This window comes from Dendropsophus ebraccatus, chromosome 8 (genome assembly GCF_027789765.1).
Source record: "Dendropsophus ebraccatus isolate aDenEbr1 chromosome 8, aDenEbr1.pat, whole genome shotgun sequence".
Lineage (NCBI taxonomy): Eukaryota > Metazoa > Chordata > Amphibia > Anura > Hylidae > Dendropsophus > Dendropsophus ebraccatus.
In genome coordinates this window covers 25,001,801-25,025,933 of record NC_091461.1, presented here as the reverse complement: position 1 = coordinate 25,025,933, position 24,133 = coordinate 25,001,801, and the positions used below count along the sequence as shown (strand labels likewise).

The 24,133-nt window shown below is 43.7% G+C and overlaps 1 protein-coding gene across 5 annotated transcripts in view; it reads right to left on the bottom strand.

Annotated features, from left to right (window-relative positions):
- The window catches only part of PTPRE (protein tyrosine phosphatase receptor type E), a 187,699-nt gene that overhangs the window by 43,966 nt on the left and 119,600 nt on the right, over positions 1 to 24,133 (bottom strand). For all 5 annotated transcript variants that reach the window (XM_069980041.1, XM_069980043.1, XM_069980042.1 and 2 more), the window contains exons 3-5: positions 23,072 to 23,177; positions 21,305 to 21,378; positions 2,753 to 2,889 (exon numbers count right to left, since the gene is read on the bottom strand). In XM_069980041.1, coding sequence (XP_069836142.1) covers positions 2,753 to 2,889; positions 21,305 to 21,378; positions 23,072 to 23,177 — 317 coding nt within the window. The remainder of the gene's footprint in view (positions 1 to 2,752; positions 2,890 to 21,304; positions 21,379 to 23,071; positions 23,178 to 24,133) is intronic.

The following is a 24,133-nucleotide window of genomic DNA, read 5'->3' as shown; positions in this document are numbered from 1 at the left end:
GGGTCACCTAGGTAATAGTGACCATAATATAGTAAGTTTTCAATTATCCTTCAATAAAATAATTAGCAGAGGGGCTACAAAAACATTAAATTTCAGGAAGGCTAATTTCCAAAAACTAAGAGAGGACCTTGGGAACATAGACTGGGACAATGCCTTCAGAAATAAAAGTACACAGGAGAAATGGGACGTATTTAGGAGCATCCTGGGTAAATCGTGTGAACGACACATACCATATGGGAATAAAAGTAATAGAAATAAGAGAAATCCAATGTGGTTAACTTCAGCTGTAAGGGGTGCAATAAATGATAAGAAACAAGCATTCAGACTGCTAAAACAAGAAGGTAGTGGGGAAGCATTGAGCAACTATAGACAGAAGAATAGAATGTGTAAAAAGCAAATAAAAGAAGCAAAAATAGCAACAGAAAGAAGGATAGCCACAGAAAGTAAAACAAATCCCAAAATGTTCTTCACTTATATAAACAACAAAAGACTTAAAACTGAAAATGTTGGTCCCCTCAAAAATAATCTGGGTGTAATGGTGGAGGGGCAAGAGGAAAAGGCCAATCTACTAAATACATTCTTCTCTACTGTATTCACAGAGGAGAATCCCATAACAGAGGACATGACTAGGGATAATATAAATCCTCACATAAATCTCACCTGCCTAACACAACAAGAAGTGGGAAGACGCCTTAAAAACATTAAATCCATAAGTCACCGGGCCCAGAAGGTATCCATCCTAGAGTTTTACAAGAATTAAATACTGTGTTAGACAGACCGTTATTCCTAATATTTAAAGATTCTATTACGCCAGGGATTGTTCCACAGGACTGGCGCATAGCTATTGTGGTACCAATTTTCAAGAAGGGGTCAAAGAGTGATCCTGGAAACTACAGGCCCGTAAGTCTAACATCTATAGTAGGTAAAGTATTTGAGGGGTTTGTAAGAGATGCTATACTGGAGTATCTTAATGAAAATAATCTTATTACGCAGCATCAGCATGGATTTATGAGGGATCGATCCTGTCAGACTAATCTGATCGGCTTCTATGAAGAGGTAAGTTATAGACTGGACCTGGGGGAGGCTGTGGATGTTGTGTATCTGGACTTTTCAAAGGCATTTGATACTGTGCTGCATGAAAGGTTGGTCTACAAAATGAGGATGCTGGGACTCGGGGAAAACGTATGCAAATGGGTAAGTAACTGGTTGTGTGATAGAAAACAGAGGGTGGTCATTGATGGAACATATTCAGATTGGGTTTTAGTTACTAGTGGGGTACCACAGGGGTCAGTGTTGGGTCCACTTCTTTTTAATATTTTTATTAATGATCTTGTAGAGGGGCTACAGAGTAGAATCTCCATTTTTGCAGATGATACTAAACTGGGTAAAGTAATCAGTACTGAGGAGGATAATATCATATTACAGAGGGATTTGGAGAAGCTAGAGGCTTGGGTGGTGAAATGGCATATGAAGTTTAATGTGGATAAATGTAAGGTTATGCATTTGGGCCATAGAAATAGTAAGTACAGTTATGTGCTAAATAATAAAACACTGGATAAAACTACTTCCGAAAAGGACCTGGGGGTATTGGTGGAATGTAAACTCAACTTTAGTGATCAGTGCCAGGCAGCAGCTGCCAAGGCTAATAAAATAATGGGATGCATCAAAAGAGGTATAGATGCTAAAGATGAGAACATAGTTTTGCCTCTTTATAAATCACTGGTCAGACCACATATGGAATACTGTGTACAGTTTTGGCCACCGGTATATAAGAAGGACACAGCTGAACTGGAGCGGGTGCAGAGGAGGGCAACAAAGGTCATTAAGGGTATGGGTGGGTTTCAGTACCAGGACAGGTTATCAAGCTTGGGGTTATTTACGCTAGAAAAAAGACGTCTTGGGGCGATCTGATCACAACGTACAAATATATGAATGGACAGTACAGAGATCTTTGTAGTGGTCTTTTTACTCCTAGGTCTGTAACCATGACAAGGGGGCATCCTCTACGTCTAGAGGAAAGAAGATTTTATCATCAGCATCAACGCGGGTTCTTTACTGTACGAGCGGTAAGACTGTGGAACTCTCTGCCACATGATGTTGTCACGGCCGATTCATTAAATAAGTTCAAGGGAGGCCTGGATGCTTTTCTTGAACAATATAATATTACAAGTTATGGGCATTAGATTTCCGGTGATACGTTGATCCAGGAATTGTTCTGGTTGCCATTGGAGTCGGGAGGGGGGGGGGAGTTTTCTCCCTGTGATGGGGCAATTGTCGTCTGCCTCTTGGGGGGTTTTGCCTTCCCTGGATCAACACAGTAGGGTTCCCCTAGGTTGAACCTGATGGACTCTAGTCTTCTTTCAACCTTATTTACTATGTGACTATGTTACTATGGAAAGAATTATTAATCTCATCATGAGCAGCAGGATCTAAAAAGTTATGTTTGAGTGGAATACCCCTTTAAATAAATACTTAAATAATCCTTTTCCATTTTTTTTTTAACTATAAAAACCAGAAGTGACAGTGATGTGAGATGGACCTCCAGGACACGTATGACACAGCGGCCTGTACTCTGCTGTTGGTTCTGCAGAGAATTAAGAAGAAATTAAAGCTCACTTCATCCCTGCATGTTATTGTAGGATCAGAAGGGAAATGTAATATCAGATCTGCTTTGACTGGCGCTCATCCAGCACAGACAATTGTGTTTTCCTGTAAAAGCAAAATGACATAGTGTTCTCCCCAGCAGACTCACGTTGTATTCCTCTCGAAAGAGCTTCCCATCATCAGCCGATCGTATCCGGACCTCTTCTTCTAAATGTTCCACTGGAATTGGGAAGTATTTCTTGACCACGGTGGGTGAGCTGCTCAGTAACATCACCCGTTGCTGCTCTGTTAAAGTACAAAAAATGTATATTTATGAGGATAGAAAACCAACATAAAGCAAATGAAACTTTATAAAATAATTACTTTAATACTGATATAATGTGGTACTTGCTAACACTTATCCTGTGCCTTCTTATTTTCCCCTTTTTTGAACTTGAGATACAACAATGAGTGGCCATTTCCTCCCAAGCACTTGAGCTGAAAGACTTTTCCCACAAGATCGTCACATTCCTCTTCAAATATTAAAGGAGTATTCCACTCAAACATAACTTTTGAAATGTTGCTGCCCATAGTGAGACTAACAATTCCTTCCATACTTGTAATTATCTATTCAGGCTCCTTCCCTAAGTTCTCAGCTGCTGCTTTCTGCTGAACACACAAAAAATCTGTGTGTGAGCTTTTCTCTCCATCTCCCCCTCCTCCCCCCTCCCTTCTGAGACAGCTGATGTAAACAAGTCCCTGTCAGGCTTTATTTGCTAGCTTCTTTTAAATGCCAGGGTTAATCTGAGGTCAAGTTGCTATTGAACTCACTGTGATTATCTAGAAAGTTACAGATAGGGACTTGTTTACATCAGCCATCTCAGAAGGGAGGGGGGAGGAGAAGAAGGAGAGAAAAGCTCACACACAGATTTTTGTATCTTCAGCAGAAAGCAGCAGCTCAGAACTGGGGGAAGAGACAGAATAGATAATAACAAGTATAGAATGAATTGTTAGTCTCACCATGGACAGCAACATATGAAACGTTATGTTTGAGCGGAATACCCTTTTAACATTGGGGATACAAGTCTTGAAGTGCTCCCCCAAAGGGAAAAACAAGTACTGCCAGGTGGCCAATGAATTCAATATAATGCACTGACACCCCTAGATCAAGAGCTGTGGCTCTTAGCGCAAAGTCACATTTAGGGGCCCCTTCTTCTGCTACAGAACATATACTGATATATATATATATTTATTTTAGTCTAAACAATGGGGATAGTGGTACATGCCCTGAAACGCATTACAAAATTTTCCACTCTGTTATAAAAATGCAAGCAATATGTACATAACCTGCCCCCTATAAAATGTAAAAACTAAAAAGTATCTCCAAAGAAGGTAAGAGGAGAAGGCTACAGCTGCTCCCATCCTGGTTCAGAAGGTCACGTACACAGAACAGAAGCAGAAGCTGTGACTCTCGTCCTGACAAGGTGCAGTGAGTTTTGGTATTAGGCCAGGGGTCCATCCAGCCAGTCAGAATTAAAGGAATTTCACTCAAGGTTTGCTTATCAGCAATGCTGAGAGCAGTCTTGTGAAAAATTCCATGTAAAAATTCCTTTTTTTTAAAAAAAGGGACTCAGCAAGTGCTAACACGGTCCACGGAGCGGAGAGCAAACAGGCGAGGAGAAATACACTGAAATACTCTAAAAGGGACTTCAACAAAGACACTATTGTAGGGTTAATCCGCCAATTATGACTACTGGGCCGTAGATTAAGAATATCAACATTTATTTAAGTGCTTTAATTTTGGACATACTACATGTTCGACAGCTTAAAGGGGATGTCTCTCTTCTGCACAAATTTTCACTAATGGTGCCCTGTCTCCTTCCTTTCCAATTACAAATGGGACACCCCCTCTACAACCATATAGGAGGGTTTGACATGTTTGTTAAAGACGCTCCAATCTCCAAATGGGAACGCATGTTAGGAACATCATACTCAGCTTCTGAATGGAAACATGCATTTCACTGGTCATTAAAATCAGTCATTAGCGCACAACAGCGTGCGGCGCTGCGGCGCATCACCTGGATACTGTTTCTTCACAGCAGTGAAACGTGTAGTATCATCTTTCCTTTCCTTTGCTGCCTCCTTTCCAATTTTTTTTTTCTATCATATTCTTGAAGTGTTGTTTTTCCAAACTGATGACTTTCCCCTGATGGGATCCACTTAGATATTTGATAAAGAAGTGTACAATTTTTTTTTTACATAAATCTACTACAGCTCAGCTAGGTTTATAAACATGGATACTTGACGTGCACTGGGCATTCACCCGACATTAATCCACATGGCTACATCACTAACCCTTGGGCTAGTACAGACTTGCATTTCATGCTGTAAAATTTGCTGTTTCTGCTCTGTCCTATTACACTGGCAAGGGCAGACAGCCATCTGGCCAGAAATGCTCTCATTGACCTCTATGGGTGCAAATGTATACCATGAAGAAGTAGTAGCCGACCATGCATGCTCCGGTCTAGACATCTGCTCCCCATATCAGTCAATGATCTGATTGGGCTTCATCCACCATCATCCAACTATAGGAGTGAAGATTTCTTTGTAGGAAGGGCTTTGTGCATTAGGATGAGCCAGTATGAAGCAACTTCCCATATCTCAGCAGCCTAATGCATGTATATCACGTTGGATGTAACTCATAAACAATCACAGGGGCCTGGGCATCCCGTGAGCATACAGAGATGTATTGGGAAAGTCCCATTGCATAGGTCAGGGGCGGATGAAAAACTGGGCGGTTAGGGAAGCTGCCCGGAGCCCAAACTCCTGGGGGGTAGGGGGGCCACTCACATTATCACACTACACTCAATTTGCACTGCAGCATATGAATCAGGGGGCCACCAGTGGATCCTTCTGATCATTCAGTAGGACCCTGAGTGATGTGCTTCACTGAAGCGCTATTCAATTGCATGTACACCTTTAGGCTGCATTCACACTACGTATATTTCAGTCAGTATATGTATATTTCAGTCAGTATATTTCAGTCAGTATTGCAACCAAAACCAGGAGTGGATTAAAAACACAGAAAGGATCTGTTCACACAATGTTGAAATTGAGTGGATGGCCGCCATTTAATGGCAAATATTTGCTGTTATTTTAGAACAACGGCTGTTATATTGAAATAATGGCCGTTATTTACTGTTATATGGCAGCCATCCACTCAATTTCAACATTGTGTGAACATATCCTTTCTGTGTTTTTAATCCACTCCTGGTTTTGGTTGCAATACTGACTGAAATATACTGACTGAAATATACGTAGTGTGAACGCAGCCCCCAGACGCACACACAACTGACTGAGTGCAGACAGCATCTGTAACATACACTGCCTGTGTCAGAAGACAGAGGAGGAGAGGAGCATATAGGGGGACTATACAAGGGGCCATTTACTATAGTGGACAGCAGCACAGAGAACCATCTAATATAGGGAGCTGGACAGGGTTATATAGGGACTACACAGGGGGCTATTTCTATAGGGAGCTGCCCAGGGGACCAGCTTCTATAAGAGCAAAGCAGGAGGAAAATGTTTATAGGGGGCTGCACAGGGGACCAGCTTCTATAAGAGTAGAGCAGGGGGAAAACATTTCTGGGGGGCTGCACAGGGGGGCCATCTACTATGTGGATGGGGGTGGTCAAGTTGGGCATGGCCCATGGTATGTATGGTACAATTAGTCTGACTCAAGGGCTCAAGTTGGGTTGGGTATCCAGGTCGGCTGTCAGTCATCCAGTCTAATGAAGTCACCATTACACTTCTCACAGGTGTTGTCACCCACAGTTACTTCATTTATACAAGACACACCCAAGTGAAGAAGAGGTAGTTTTGGAAAATAATAATATTTATAGTAACTAGATTCAGGAGAGGGGTTGTGGATCCAGGGATTTATTATGGTTGTTAGATTTGGAGTCAGGAACAATTTGTTTCCTTTAAAGTGATATTATGACAACCAACCCCCCTCCTTTACTCTATGTGCGGTTCTCTGCACCATCCACAAGCTTAGATGCATATATATAACTTTATAAAACTTGTGCTCTAAAATCCCTTCATTTCATTGGCTGACAATGTCATTTAGGCGGGGCTTCATGGCAGTTGGGCCAGGGGAGAGGAGGTCTAACTGCTGTGAAGCCCCGCCTAGGTGACATAGTCAGCCAACGAAATGAAGGGATTTTAGAGCAGAAAGAAGGCAAGTGTTATACAGGTATATATCAATCGTGTCAACCATGGGTGCGATGTGCAGCCATTTCTGTCTTTTTGGCTTGTGCATATTTCATGAATTCTGTCCCTTTTTTCATTGTGGCTAGCACTCCTCCTTTGTAAGAACCATGTGATCCAAATTAGCAGGAAGCACCTGTGTACATATGGTAAGTACCTCCTTTGAGTCTCCCATTCTACCTGCAGGAGTATTGGTGAGAGGTAAGAGCTTGTTCACACTTGTGTTGTTTAGCGCCTACTCTCTCCACCGGCGGTGCCTGCGAGGTTCAGGGGGGCCCTTTGGGGTTTGGTCCTGTGACATTGGGGTTGCAGGCCATTCCGTGACCCCCCTTCTCTGCTTGCGCACGCTTTGCGGGGATTGTGGTCGCTGACCGACACAGTGATGTTTTTTGGTTAGGGACTCATGTGTATCAGAGACCTGCACATTGGTACATGAGGCAATATGGTTTGATCAAAATATATACTAAATTCTGATGTTAGTTTTTTGGACCACTTGATAACTACGTGAACTTGATGGAGGCATGGATTTTTGTTCAGCCTTACAGACTATGTTATCCTGGTCTCCCATTAAAAGTGATACATCCCCGCTACCCATACTACAAACCTACGATACATATATAGCAACTTTTTGAGTTTATAGTTGCCGTCATATTGATTGTTTGATGTAAAAAGATAATATAATTGAAAAAAGTACTTTAAAACTTCAGGTTTTTTTTTTTTTTTTAAGGTAGAAATTTCTACCTTAAAATGATCATGATAAGTCTGAGCCTGTCACCCAAAATCCGCACCTTTCCTTAGTTTGACACATTTCAGTGCTATATCTGGACACGCTCTATTCAGCTTGTTCTGTAACACCCTGTACAGCCCCAGGCATGACTCAGAAGTGAGCAGATGACATCATTAGATCTTATTAGCTGTCATATTACAGTTTACAAGTCATTATAACAGGCTTCTGACAATGTGGATGCCCTCTCTCAGAAGTGTAATTACAAAACAGGAAGCGCCACACGCAGGCAATGCTATGTTAACAATTCCAAGACAGATGAGGGTAATTATTCCATCCAAATGTCACAAGATTTCATGTTCTTCCATCACTTCATTGCGAACTGTATTCAAGCTAAAATAATGACAGTAACCCTTTACGTTAGTCCCCATATGCATGTCTTCCAATGTAATCCTAGTTATATAACATTCAATCTGCTATGCTATTTATGGAATATAATAATAATGGTATTATAAGATGTATAATTTTGTAACAGCGCCAGATGATGCTCACAGACAGCGGCGCCCTGTACACAGTCGCCACTGCCGTCCTGTCCGCTCCTTTGCTGCACTCCCTGCTTGTCTTGAAGCTGCTCGTGTCGTCTGGCGTCTTCTTCCTCCTTCTGCTGCAATGACACCTCTGGCCACTAGGATGCACATGTGACCGCCTGCTCTGGATTTATTGGGGCAATTTGTTTTCAGCTGCCACTGCCATTTCAGGGCCACCTGTACCTATTTAAATTAGCTTAAGGGTGCGTTCACACCTACAGGATCCGCAGCAGATCCGCAACAGATTTGATCATGCAGATTTGTTGCTGTGTTCAGTTATTTAAATAAAATCTGCTGCGGATCTGCAGCGGAAAATACGCTGTGGATCCGGTAAGTGTGAACGTACCATAAAGGGGTACTCCGGCCTGGGGGATTTTTTTTTATATGGCCGGGAAGGAGGTGGCTGAGGGCAACGACATCCACTCACCTCCCCGGTTCTAGCGCTCCGGTCCCCGCTGCCCGGACGCTTCCTGGTGTCTGACGCGGGCTTGAGGCGTGCCGTTTCAAGTCCGCTCAGCCTGTCAGTAACAGCCACCTCCTCCCCGGCCATATAAAAAAAAAAGCCCCCAGGCCGGAGTACCCCTTTAAACCTGCTCTGTCCTGCCTGAGCATTGTTGCATTCCTGCATACATAGCAAAGGTATGTCTGTGCTCTGTCCTTCTCCTGTTGTCAACTCGGATTGTCTGACTTGCCTCTGAAGCCACCTGCTTTGACCCCTCGCTACAGGCGGCAACGCAGTTCGGATTCATGTTCCTAGCATGATATAACTAAATCCCTAGCCAGGAGGCTTCATGTTTTTCATGTCCCAATAAGACTGTACTTTCCAAAACTCTACAACAGCATGACTGCAACATTTCGTGTCTACCTGAGCTCTCTCCTCCATCCTTATCTAGGATACAGTTATACGTATAAAAAAAATAAATGCTCCCCAAAAGATCACAAAAACTTTGTTCCTCCAGGTAAAACTGTGTATTTGAAAGGAAGCTCTAGTAACCTGTTGGGCGCCTTTAGCCTGGATATAAGATGTAATACGGTTGGGCATGGAGGATACAGGTTCCTTATGGCATCCTGCGGTATATTCGCCACAGATGTTACAGCTGGGCATGTAGATCTTGTAGACTACTCGGTTTCCGAAGCTGCTTGCTATAAGGCCAAGTTCACACTGAGCAAATACAGTGGAATTCCGCGGCGGAGCCCTCTGCCGCGGAATCGTGCCATGCTCAGTGTCCTGCAGTGGGTGAATGGGAGGGCGCCCGCGCATCCGCTTACTCCCCTCCCCTCTCCGCTCAAAGAATTGACATGTCATTTCTTTGAGCGGAGAGCAGCGGGAGCAGACACGCACTCGCCCTCCCATTCACTCACTGCAGGACACTAAGCACGGCAGGATTCCGCGGCAGAGAGGATTCCGCTGTATTTGCTCAGTGTGACTTGGGCCTAAATCTGGCAGAGATATTCTTGGGAAATCCTTGCAGTGTGGGGAGCATTATCCTGGATGGAAGCCATGAGAGAGAACACATGTGGCTGCAGGATGTCCTGTACATATCACTGAGCCCCTTGTATCACTACAAGGCGAGACCAACTGTCATATGCGATGGCTCCCAGATCATCACACCAACAGGGGGCAGTGTGTCTTCCACAGCAAAGTCAGGATTGAGCTGCTCATCATAAAGCCTCCATACTTAAAGAGACTCTGTCAGTAGGTTTATGATGTCCTATCTCATGGTAGCATAAACTAATGACAGAGAAGCTGAACAGGATGATGTATCACTTACATTGTTCTGTGCAGCTGATTCAGTGATATCCTCCTGAATAACATTAACAATAAGTAGTTCTCTCCATTATGTGCATGAGCCCAGTAGTCCTAGATATTCATGAGAAGCAGAAAACTCCGCCCACCAGCTGCTGATTGGCAGTTATCTATCCATGCCGGGTAGGCAGTCAACTGTCATTCAGCAGCTGGAGAGCGGGGGGGAGGGGTGTGGTAAGAATCCCATTCTCCTGCATATTAGGAGAACGACTGAACAAATTGATGAAAGTAATACACCGATCTGTTCAACATTTCTGTCACTTGTTTAGGCTGCCCTCATTTAAGGCATCATAAACCTAGTGACAGATTCCCTTTAAATTTGACTGCCATCAGATTACAAGCATGAACTGGATTCCTCACTAAACACCTTACAGTTCCAGTCCACAGCAGTCCCAGTTTCTCTTTTAAAGTAAGGTAACAGTTACTGGCTGTCAATGGCAGGACAAGACACCAGACTTTCTTCAGTTAGGGTCCATTTACACAGAAAGATTATCTGACAGATTATCTGCTAAAGATTTGAAGCCAAAGCCAGAAACAGACTATAAACAGAGATCAGCCTGAGATTTCTCATCTTTTAAATTCCGTTCCTGCCTTTGGCTTCAAATCTTTAGCAGATAATCTTTCTGTGTAAATGGACCCTAAGGTGCCTGGAGACAGGGGGTGTAATGGAGAGGTCACCTATGTCTGGATGATGGAAAGGATACTGTGGGAGCTGCTCCTGCTCCAGAGATACAATATTTTCTACAGGTGGTCTGCTTGGGCCGTCCAGACCCTGTTCACCATGTGTACCTGCCCTCACCTAACCACTGCTCTCAATACAGTGTGATGAGAGATGAGCAAACCGGATTAGGGTTCGAGTCCATCCAAACCCGAACGTTCGGTATTTGATTAGCTGTGGCTGCTCAACTTGGATAAAGCTCTAAGGTTGTCTGGAAAACATGGATACAGCCAATGACTATATCCATGTTTTCCACATAGCCTTAGGGCTTTATCCAACTTCAGCAGCCACCGCTAATCAAATGACGAACGTTCGGGTTCGGATGGACTCGAGCATGCTCCAGGTTCGCTCATCTCTAAATGTGATACCTCCCCTCTGTCAGTCAGTGGTCTCTTACCCAAAGGTACACTACCCAAAAGTAGCCTCTTTTTATATTGTATTGGTCACATACACAGTAAACTGCTAAGTTCCTTATCACAATGGCTGTAAGTAGCCAAAATAATTTATCACTTATCTTTATGCTTGTACATGGGCTTTGGAATCTGATGTATAAAAATTCATTGGCACAGAATTAATAACTATTAATAACTGGTGTATAATGAATTCTTATATGCTAATAGATTGTTCCTGCTTGGCAGCAGCTGCCTGGCATTGGTTGCTACATCATTTACATTTGAAATGAACAATACCCTCTTTTGTTTTATTCACTTCCAAATAACAATGAAGAAATCCAAAGCGAAATAATCCTTATTATGGGCGAAACCCAAAGTCTCGGCATTTGGTTACCAATGGCTAAAGAAGTTGGATGCAGCCTAGGGAGTCCTGGAAAAAAATGGATACAACCTATGGCCTAGGGCTGTATCCATGTTTTCCTGGTAGCCTAAGGGCTTATTCCCACATCACATATATTACTGAGGCTACAGACAAGGAAGCCCTGTTAGGGTCCGTTCGCACTATGGAATCAGCGTGGATAATCTCCAGCGCATTACGTCCGCTTGCCCCCCCCTGCGCTTCCGCTTGAGCATCTGCCTGTCCTATAGGCTCCATTGTATTCAGGCAGATTCCGCTGTCTGCCATAAAAAGGATTGACATGTCAATCACAATCACTTTGCGTGGACGGCGGAATCTGCCTGAACAGAATGGAGCCTGTGGGATGGACAGATGTTCAAGCAGGAGCGCACACTGAATCCGCTGGAGGTTATCCGTGTGGATTCCGTAGTGTGAACAGGACCTAATGGAGTGTTTCCCCGCCCGGCATGATGCATCAATATAATGCCGCGAGTGGAGAAACTGTTTGAATTTTTGCAGCACTGTAGTGACAGTGCTTCCTTACAGTGCCACAAAGATTCAAACAGTTTCCCTACTCCCGGCTTGATACTGATACATCATGCCAGGCGGGGAAACCCTCCATTACAGAGCTTCCCCATCAGTAGCCTCCGTAATATACGAGAAGTGGAAATAAGCCTATAGGGTTGCATCCAACTTCTCCAACTAACGGTAATCAAATGCTGAGATTTTGTGGTTTGGACAGACTACAGCATGCTCGGGTTGCGCTCATCTCAACTTGGTCAATTTGTTTTTCTATGGGTTAAAATGTCTCAAATTTGGAGCTTGAAATGTTGAGTTGTACTGAAAGCATCAACCTAACCCAAAAAGTTAAATGCGGACAAAAAGAGAAAGGAGCCGCTGCACCTCACACCTATGGCTGACACTAATGCCTCTCGGCTACATTTAAAAACCAACGCCAGGATGTTGGTATATAATTTGATCAAACATTATTGCCTCATGTACCACGTGCAGGTCCCCTGGTTCACATGAGTCCCTACACTAACTCAATACTGTGTCGGTCAGCGACCGCCAACGCCGCAAAGCGAGCGCAAGCAGGGAAGGGAGGCCATAGAATGGCCTGCAACCCCAATGTCACAGGACCAAACCCCAAGAGCCCCCCCCCAAACCCAGCAGTCGCCACCCGGCGGAGAAAGCTGCCACCAAGCAACACAAGTATGAACACGGTCTTTCTACTCACCGTTACTCCTGCAGGTAGAATTGGACGAATAGGAGGTACTTGCCGTGCGTGCACAGGTCAGCCATAAGTGTGATGTGCAGCAGCTCCTTTCTATTTTTGTCCGCATTTTTCTTTTCTCCCTTTTCTGAGTGCTAGCACTCCTCCGGGTAAGACCCATGTGACCCCAATTAGCAGGAAGCACCTGTGCACACATGGCAAGCACCTCCTATTCTTCCCATTCTACCTGCAGGAGTTATGGTGAGTAGTAAGACCGTGTTCACACTTGTGTTGCTTGGTGGCAGCTTTCTCCGCCGGCTCTTGGGGTTTGTTCCTGTGACATTGGGGTTGCAGGGCAATTCTATGGCCTCCCTTCCCTGCTTGCGCTCGCTTTGAGGGGTTAGCGGTCCACAATGTTGAGTTAGTGTAGGAACTCATGTGATCCAGGGGACCTGCACGTGGTACATGAGGCAATATGGTTTGATGAAATTATATACTAACATCCTGGCGTGGGTTTTTAAATATAGCCCGATAAGTATATTACTTTCATTTTTTCTTTTGCGCTCTGCAAAGTTTCCATCACGTACACACCGGTGAAGTAGGCCTGACATACTGTTCACACATCAGATGTGCAATGCATACTGCAAGCTTGAGGTGTGAAGTGTTTGACCTTGCTGAGACTCAGGTCACTGCTACAGTCTGTCTGTAAAACATCACACTAACCCGTGAAGCTCGAATCAGGAAGTGCTCCGTTTCCTTCCCTACTCCTATTTCCTGTTCTACATCAACGATTATACAAGAACTTACCATCCCACCCTGAATCCTCGCTGATGTAAAAGGAAATGCCCCGATGATTCACACAGCCATGAATATTGGGAATCACCTATCTTTTCGTACTGGAGATTGCTCGTCCTTCAGACTTTTGTGACAAACATTCTGATTAGTTTACTGGAAACAATATCACAATATGACAGTAATAAGTATGTACCATAGGGACGGACCCTCTGGCTTCTATGGAAGATATACAATTATCAATCCCCATGACTCATGTGAACACTCACAGAGCCCTCCCTCCACAGGAACCTGCATGGGGATAGGAAAACAACTCTTGGCAGGAGTATGTTGTCCCCATCTGATCAGTGTTATGACGCTGATGGGTTACTGCAGAATCGGGGTTAAAGAGGTTGTCCTAACAGGGGAGTTTTTAGGTATATGCCCAGGGGAGGAAAGATTAAAAAAAAAACTGTCTCCATTCCGATATATATGACCATTTCTGGGTTCAGGGGTTTTGGTGTTGCAAGCCGCCCAATTAGTGGCTGTAGGGATGTCCCGCCTCAGCACCTGATTGGCTACAAGGTCACAACCTCAGTTGCTAAATGGCTGAGGGGGCGTGTAGTATCACAACTCCAGCCACTGATTGGCTGAGGGGGTTTGCAACATCACGACCCCCGACTCAGAAGCAGCTGCATAGTTGGAATCAAGCAGTACAATATCAGCGGTGGCATGGGAGCCAGGGAAGTAAGTGCTGGTTATTGTTATTTACCTCCCCCTTCCCGTGCATATATCTAAAAACTCACTTATCCAGAAAACCCATTTAAACTTTAGCAGTCACCTTTCCAGGGTACTAACAATGGCTCCTAATATTCATATTCCCCCAGGACTTTTTGGTAGAGCAGAATAGTAAAGTTAGAACAGAATAGTGGGAGCAGTCAGCAGTGTATGTCAGTATGTAGTATTTCAAATCAACTCTTGTAAGAACGTTATACAGATTTGTAAGTGACTTATCAGCTGCTGTTTTTCCTGCAGGAATTGGTGTATTTCTTCCAGTCTGACACAGTGCTCTCTGCTGCCACCTCTGTCCATGACGGGAACTGTCCAGAGAAGTATCAAATCCCCATAGAAAACCTCTCCTGCTCTGGACAGTTCCTGACATGGACAGAGGTGGCAGTAGAGAGCACTGTGTCAGAATGTAAAGAATACACCACATCCTAGAGATTTTTAAATATAAGTAATTTACAAATCTGTATAACCTTCTGACACCAGTTGATTTATAAACAAGCTTGTTTCTCTGGAGTACCTCTTTAAAGGCCCACTTCAAGAAAAACTGAACGTCAAAGACTGATAGGGAGTAACACATGTTACAGGCTTTCAAATAACAACCATAATGCCTTTTGTTTGCTCAGAACAATCTTTTTACATTAGAAAGGAAGCAATAACCACTTTATGAACCACACCATAATACCAATTTTCATTGTTTTTGCAGCTTTCACACATATATATATATATATATATATATATATATATATATATATTTAGTGGAGTATAATAAAAATCTCTCCTTGCAACATAAAAGCTCCCACCAACCTGCTAAGAAGTGCAAAAACCACACAATTATATACTTTATAATAAAGCACTTTCTATCACACCACTGTAGAAACACTTCTTATCACATGTAATGAAAACACAGACTGTGCTGCTACTTCTTAAAGGAGTTGTCCACCATACTGTAACCCATAGTCATACAGTCTATTAAAGGGAACCAATCACCTCGAAAATCAATGTAAAGACAAGGATATGTGCTGATAGATCACCCAGCACACTTCCCAAATATGCCCCTGTAACCTCTGTGCCCCCCTCAATGAGACAGTAATCTTACTTTCTTCTTGTCACGCGCTGTATGTAAATTTTTGCTAACTAGTCCGGGTGGGCGTATGTAGTCCTGGTGGGCGTATGTAGTCACGGTCCGTGGGCGTATCTACTCACGGTCCGGGGGCGTATGTAGTCGCGGTCTTCGGCTGTAATCACGCCCAGAGGGGCGTGATTCGGCGGCTTGCGGTCCAGTGACGTCAACCGGCGGCTTGCGTTCCGCGTCGCGGCCGCGCCGACGTGTTCGGGAACCCGCGCATGCGCAGTACGTCAGCGTCGTCTCCCGCCGTACTGCGCATGCGCGGGTTCCCGAACACGTCAGCGCGGCCGCGACGCGGAACGCAAGCCGCCGGATAACGTCACTGGACCGCAAGCCGCCGAATCACGCCCCTCTGGGCGTGATTACAGCCGAAGACCGCGACTACATACGCCCCCGGACCGTGAGTAGATACGCCCACGGACCGTGACTACATACGCCCACCAGGACTACATACGCCCACCCGGACTAGTTAGCAAAAATTTACATACAGCGCGTGACAAGAAGAAAGTAAGATTACTGTCTCATTGAGGGGGGCACAGAGGTTACAGGGGCATATTTGGGAAGTGTGCTGGGTGATCTATCAGCACATATCCTTGTCTTTACATCGATTTTCGGGGTGATTGGTTCCCTTTAAGGAACTCGTATTTAATACAGGGGGATCCTCTCTTTGTACAGAGACAGAATACAAAAAGTGTCTTGTTCTGGAGAACCTGTCTATTTCAGCATTAAATAGACAATCCATTGATTTGAATGAGCACCATATAATGTTTAATTTCAGCTGCAGTGGTGCCGCAGGAAAACTGAACATTTATGAAATTTCAGCTAATAGTTGGAGGTCCCAGCATAGAACAGATAAGCCCCTATTACACAGGGGGGGCTATGAGGAGCAAATGAGCGTTGTCAGCGCTTGTTTGCTCCTCATTCTCTGCTTGCTACCCCCGCTATTACATACGGGGGGAAGCCGGGGCGGTGCGGGTGGGCTGCGGGGACTTGCAGGGGGGCTGCCCAGGTGATTGCTAGATTGTCCGGGCAGCCCATAGCATATAGCAGCAGACTGCTATGTGATTCCTTGGCTACTAGGAGTCTCCCTGCAACTGGTTGTTGTTAGGGAAAACCTGTCTCTAGTTACAACTAGATCAGGACAGAATCATGTGCTATGTGCATTAAAGATGGAGAAAGCTTGGATAGTGGCCTCCTGCAGCTCTTCCAGCTACAACATCAAACACCCAGGTGAGTGCTGATTGAGGCCATGTTCACACAACGTATATTTTTGTAAAAGTACGGCCGTTGTTCCTGATTGCAACAACGGTTGTGATTAATACCAAAATATATGTTACATGTCTGTCTATGGAATCCCGGCCGGAGTGTATACACATAGTATACACTCCGGCTAGGATCCCCAGTGGCGTTGCAAGAAAATTCTGTCAGTACACACAGTGTGCAGTGGGAAGTTCTGATGCGGGCGCTAAAGATCATCTGGCCGCTACTGGCCGGGATGATCTTTTATGAGACCGGCCGTTCCATGACCCGTCATGGAACAGCCGGTCTCTTACGTTGTCTGAACTTAGCCTGACTCCCATTAAATCCCAGTCCTTACAGAGGCCCCCCCGGCCTGCCATGTCTATACAGTGGTACCTAGGTTCTCGAACTTAATTGGTTCCGGAAGGCAGTTTGAAAACCGAGCAGTGTCTTCCCATAGGAAATAATGTAAATGTGATTAATTGGTTCCAGCAGCCTCCAATAATTACCTACAATCCTCATTTATTACACTGATAAGTGCTCAGTATAATCACTACAGTACAGTACAGTACAGCACTATACTGTACAGGACATTAAACATAAGAAATGTTCATCAGAACCAGCAATTATAGTACAGTAGTCACCAACTCCTCACCCATCCTTTACTGTATAGCGTCCCCCCATCCAAGCACTGTAATGTATGGGAGATGGTGGTGCACTGCCTGTACTACAACTGCACTGAATATGCACTCCAGCAGTCCCATACAGTAATGTACTGTATGTGAAGCCTCACCACTGCTTAACTGGCCAGGTACAACCCACCCTCCACGCTCGCAAAAACGTTAAAAAAACGTTCAAAAACCGAGCAAAGTTCTAATTCCAAACACTACTTCTGGGTAAATTTTCGTTCAAATACCAAGCACTTCGAGTTCCAAAGCGTTCGAAAACCGAGGTATTACTGTACTCCTATTTGGTATAATACATTGCCTGTACAGTAGTATAGTATAAGTGATCACAGAATGACAAGTTCCCAAGTGGGAGTCCAAAAAAAACACAAAAGGTTTATAGACTTAGGCCTCCTGCTCACGGCTATAGTGTTTTTTTCAACTACAAAACCATCGATCTGTTAGCACACGCACACACAATAGAAGTATAGGAGTCTGGACCACAAATCCAGCCCATACAATGATGATTTTTAAGTGATCCGGGCTACAGTCATGTATTGGCCCATAGAATAGAATGGGTCCTATACTATGTGCAATTGCGGATAGTATACCAATAATTTAGTTGTTTTTTTAGTATGGTCGTGTGAGGGACCAAAGTTTTTCCAAACATGCTATCTAAAGACCAAAGAAAAATTTTAAAAGTAATAAGAAACATACAAGCTTATGTTAAAATGCAACAATGTGAAAATAAAACAGATTGCTGCTTCCTTTACACTTAAATCTGTCTGCCTTCTTAAACTGTCCCTACCATTCTGCTCCTTCTCTTGACTTGTGTGAAGTCGCTTCTGACAGGTAGCCATAGATATGACCACAGCAGGTGAGTTCTGTCATGAGCCCTTTTGAATCAGACTAGGGCTTTTACGCAGAACTCATCCTATGTGGACATATCTATAGTTAACCGATCTTCTGACAGCACGAGCGACTGCACACTGAGAAGGAAAAGCAGCAGACTGACAGGTATGCCTTAAAGAGTCACTGTCGTATTTTTTTTTTTTTGCAGAAATCAATAGTCCAGGCGATTTTAAGAAACTTTGTAATTGGGTTTATTAGCCAAATCTGCCATTATCTGCATGTAAAAAGCCTTTTCCCAGGTCCCCCCCTCCTTCCTCTTTTTCATCCACTCTGAAAAATCTGAAAATTGTGACTTGTTGCAGGAGTCGTCCCCTGTCTGCTCTAGGGAGAGGGGAGGGGGGAGGAGGAAGGAGGGAGTTAGCTGGCAGCAGAAAGCAGATAACAGAGGATTACAGGCACGGAGCTGGGTGACAGCTGTAATCTGAGCTCAGACAGGTCACTGGTGATGGTCAGAAGAGATAACAGGTGAGGGATTTGTAGATTAACTCTTTGTTGTCCTGTTTTGGTCTTTTCTTTAGCTCTCTCCATAGGAGAACAATGAAGACAGGGGGGAGAGCTTCAAACTGCTTTTTCATGATAAAAATGCATTTTTCGGATAATAAACCCAATTACAAAGTTTCTTAAAATCGCATGGACTATTGATTTCTGCAAAAAAAAATTTCACGACAGTGACACTTTAAAGAGGCATTCCGCTTGAATATAACTTTTCATATGTTGCTGCCCATGGTGAGACTAACAATTTATTCCATAATTGTTATTATCTATTCAGTCTCCTTCCCATAGTTCTGAGCTGCTGCTTTCTGCTAAAGACACAAAAAACTGTGTGTGAGCTTTTCTCTCTGCCTCCCCCTTCTCCCCCCTCCCTTCTGAGACAGCTGATGTAAACAAGTCCCTGGCCGGCTATATTTGCAACTTTGAAGCTTATTTATAATGCTCGAAGGGGTCAAGTTGCTAATAAAATCACTGTGATTTATCCTCCCGGCATTACAAAGTTACAAAGAAAGGGTCACACACAGTTTTTTGTGTCTTCAGCAGAAAGCAGCAGCTCAGAACTGGGGGAAGGAGACTGAATAGATAATAACAAGTATGGAAGGAATTGCTAGTCTCACCATGGGCAGCAACATATGAAAAGTCATGTTTGAGCGGAATACCCCTTTAACCGCTAGATTACCAAGGACGTTTCTGGTACGCCCTGGAAGTCTGTCCCCAGACGACCCTGGGCGTACCGGTACGTCCTTACCTAGGAAGATATGTAGTCAACCGACTACAGGACCGAGGACCAAATCCACACCAGAATACGATGAGCGCAGGAGTATACGCAATTTACACACAACGGTGCAACCAGAAGTATCCAAAAGTAGATGGCGTACTAAATCAATGTTCCTTTATTGCAACGCGTTTCGGCCCTATATTATCTAACATGGGCCTTTATCAAGCATGATGCTTGATAAAGGCCCATGTTAGATAATATAGGGCCGAAACGCGTTGCAATAAAGGAACATTGATTTAGTACGCCATCTACTTTTGGATACTTCTGGTTGCACCGTTGTGTGTAAATTGCGTATACTCCTGCGCTCATCGTATTCTGGTGTGGATTTGGTCCTCGGTCCCGTAGTCGGTTGACTACATATCTACAATTGTCGTTCCCACCGCCGGTGGTGATGTCCCCCAGTACAGCTGCGGAGTACACCCTTTCATGCTGCATTTAGAGTTGTGCCTAATATTCGCACAACCTACCCAGGTGAGTGGATCCCTGTCAGATCTCCTTTCCATCCACCTGGTCTTCTTTCACTACACGAGGAAGCGCCCCCTGTCTCCCTTCTTTTCCTTACCTAGGAAGCACGCTCCGGAGCAGAGCGCCCTCACCGTTAATGACAGGCAGCAGCGATCACGCTGCAGAGTGTCACTAACCCCTTAAACGCGTTTAAGTGTAAGTGACAGGGGCAGTCCCGATTGTTTTAACGGACCACCGGAGGTCTCTCACCTTCCTCGGTGCGGTCCGATCGGCGCTCTGCTGGTTAAGTCTGTCACAGGCAGGCTTAATCAGCAGAGTGCCAATCACAATGATCAATGCTATGCCTATGGCATAGCAATGATCAGTGTGCATGATATAACAATTGTATGTAAAAGTCTCCCATGGGGACTTAAAATGTGTAAAAAAAAAAAAAAGTAAAAATGTCTTTATAAGTACCCCAAAGCCCCTCCCCCAATAAAAGTTTAAATCACCCCCCCTTTCCCATTATATAAATAAAACATATAAAAATAAATAAACATATAATATATATATATTGCGTGCGTAATTGTCCGATCTATTAAAATATAACAATCGTCATAGACGACGTAGACGAAAAGAGTGAAAAAAGTGCCCAGATTACTGATATTTTGTTACATTACATATAAAAAAAAAATAATAATAAAAAGTGAGCAAAACGTCCGATCTTCACAAACATGGTATTAATAAAAACTAGAGATCATGGCGGAAAAAAATGACGTCCCATAAAGCTTCATAGGTCACAATAGGCCCATTTTATTAATAATTAATTGCCAAAAAAAAGGATTTCATAAAAAAAAATATATATAACATTAAAGAATCTGTGTAACCTGCATATGGTTGTGTTCGGACTGACCTATAGAGTAATAGTATCATGTCGCTGTTACCATATAGTGCATTACGTAGACACAGGAACCCCCCAAACATAACCATAATGCATTCTTTTTAACAATTTCACCAATTTATATCTTCATAAATAATATATTTGGGATTCCATCATACATGTTATGGTAAAATGAAAGACGCCATTACAAAGTACAACTATTCCTGTAAAAAACAAGCACTTACATGGCCTGTAGATAGAAAACTGAAAGTGCTAGAGCTCTTGGGATACAGTTTACAATCACTTCCTTATGATTTGCTGTATACTGTGTGCTCAGAGCTCAGCATACATAACACTGAGACGCGTAACACCACAACGCCCCAAAGGAAATATTCACAGCCTGCAGTCATGTCATGCTTTTTTCTGCAACACTACAAAAACTACTCTCTGACCTACTCAGTGATATGGTCCTACATATATGTCATCCAGAAGACTACTGGTAAATGTTACACCCCCACCTTGCTCTTCCAAGATTCCATTTGGGATCTTCTTATCACCGGAGTTCACGTCAGCTTTCCGGCTCTTTCTGGACCTTGAAATAAAGAAGGAGAACTCTCTTAGCATGATAGCAGCAGCAGCACCAGCAGCAGCTGTGCACTTACTTCTTCCAATAGCTACAATACAGGAAGCTGCCTTCTTGTTCTATTAAGTTCCTGTTACTGTGACACACATAACACTTGTTTCATATAGGACGGCGTATAAGAGCATATACTTCCCAGCTCGGTGCGTGGGAGCTCGGAGGCGTAGCTATCTGCACTTGGACTCAATAACTAATAGAGTGTAACTTTTTGCTTGGTTGTGTCACACAACATATACTTGTTTTCCAAATAAAATGAGCCTGAAATTTTTACATTTTTTTTTCTTTTCGATCATTTTTATGCACGCTTTTTTGCTATACAGAGTATTTTTGTTTTATTTGTTCTTGGTAAAAATGGATGCTGCTGTATATTTGGTCTTGACCAAACATAGGAAGTCCCAGTCCTTTGCATGCTCAAAGATATGGCTTGGATTGGCATTGATTGACACCTTTCCTCAGCGTGCATGGAACAGGACAAGTCTTTACTACACATGTGAACAGCTGCATTCAGTAGAAGAGAATCCGGAGGGGGGGGGAGGGGCTTACACTGTATGGTCAGCTCTCCAGTCACATAGTACCAAAACCCCTGTAACCACACAGTGACATTATACTGACTGAATTGTTGCATAACAAAGAGCTCCTGGTAAGCTGCAGAGCTCATAATATAATTAACCTAGGTTACTTGCCCTCGGTTGATATACAACCTGCATGATGAATAGGCGTCTTTCCTTGTGTGAGTGCACAAAGACCAGATATCGTTCCAGAGGGAGCATGGATCAAAGTTTGGCTGTATGTATAACATTGATTGAAACATAGAATAAAGTAAGCATAACTGCTTGTGACCACAACCCCTGTTGATCTCTTTAAAAAAAAATTGAGGACAGGTACGCTTTAACAACACTGACATTTACACCATGTTTGATAAATCTCCCCCATTGTGTGCAAATGATGGTGCCATCGTATTTGTCTTGGTATCACCATATTATGTCCTTTTTCCAGCTGCAATCCTTTCAAGGTTCATGTCCTGCATTGGTGTACAGCAGTCTTAGGGTGGCTTCACACGTACCGTATCGCTGCGTATTTAACGCTGCATTTTTATCGCTGTGTGTTTGGTGCGATTTTTACATGCGCGTTTTGATTTTCACATGATTTTTATGTGAAAATCAAAACTCACATGTAAAAAATCGCACCAAAAACGCAGCATTAAATACGCAGCGATACGGTACGTGTGAAGCCACACGTGTACCATGGTACACCATACACCATATGTACACCATAGCCATGGTGTAAAGTGAAACTGGCTCGGTTGCCCCTAGCAACCAATCAGATTCCACCTTTCATTCCTCACAGACTCTTTGGAAAATGAAAGTTGGAATCTGATTGGTTGCTAGGGGCAACTGAGCCAGTTTCACTTTACACCATGTTTGATAAATCTCCCCCATTGTACACCAATGTCTGGGGAGTGGTGCAGCACAGGTCATCTGTTCTACAGCCAGCCTCAGATGTGGTTGGGCTGTCCCTCGCAGGCCTTGTAGTGGCTTTATATCATGTAATAATCTAGCGACCACTGACGTGTCCGTATGATTTCCTGTATAAACACAATTAAATTAATAAACCATTATATTTCTCAGCATCTGAATGTCGTTACCTAAGAAGGTAGCCGGCTAGAAGAATGAGCACAAAACAAACCAGCAAAGGCACAAGCACGGATGTCAGGAGCGAGGAGGTGTCAGTCATAGGGGGTCCTGTAGGATCTGCAAATGAAAAAAAAAAATTATTAACATGGATATCCCCAGAAAATAAGTATAAAAACAATATATTCAAATTCTTGAGCCGTTGTTTCAATGATATTTGTTCTACAAAAAAAAGAGACAACCAGTAGTTTGGTCACTAGTTATGGAGCGAGATGGGGAGAGGAGACGTATCCATCCATTGCTAGTCAAGTTTTTCATATAAAAATCTGGCAAAGCTATGTGTCAATATGGATGCCATCTAGAGTTCCCATATCAAGATAAATGGTAATTGACAGGTTCCACCACACCTGTCTGGTTTCTTCTGCTAGTCTTAGCCGGGCTGCAGATGGTTTAGACCAGATGTGTCAAATTGGTGACCCTCCAGCTGTTGGAAAACTACAATTACCATCATGCCTGGACAGCTAAAACCAAATCTGTTTTGCTGTTCAGGCATGATGGGAATTGTAGTTTTGTAATAGCTGTCAGGCCGCAGTTTGACACCTGTGGTTTAGGCTAGGTAATGACGAACAGTTGCCTTCTCAGCCTATCTCTATACCTGTCAGTATATGTTCTGTGTGATCTGTATGTCAGAGGGCTGGTCCAATCACACCCTGGACCGGGACTCTGGCATCTCATAGGAAGTTCACTTGTGTTCCGGGACCTTGCTAGCTATAGTCTCTTGTAGTTTGAGATAGCATTTTATATTGGATTGGATTGCTTGGGATTCTGACCTCTGTTTTGCCTGCTGTTTTTGTACTGTTTGACCTGTATCTTCCTGGCTATTCTTTATTGTGTTTGTATGTCTTGTCTTGTTCTGAGTTTTACTTAGGCTGCATAGGGACCGTTGCTCAGTTGTTGCTGACTGCCTGGGTCTGGCAATTAGGCAGGGTCAGTATTGGGAGGACCTAGCATGTTAGGGCTCACACTGTCTGTCTGTCCCTGTATTCCATCCTGGTCCCAGGTTCCCTTACATGATT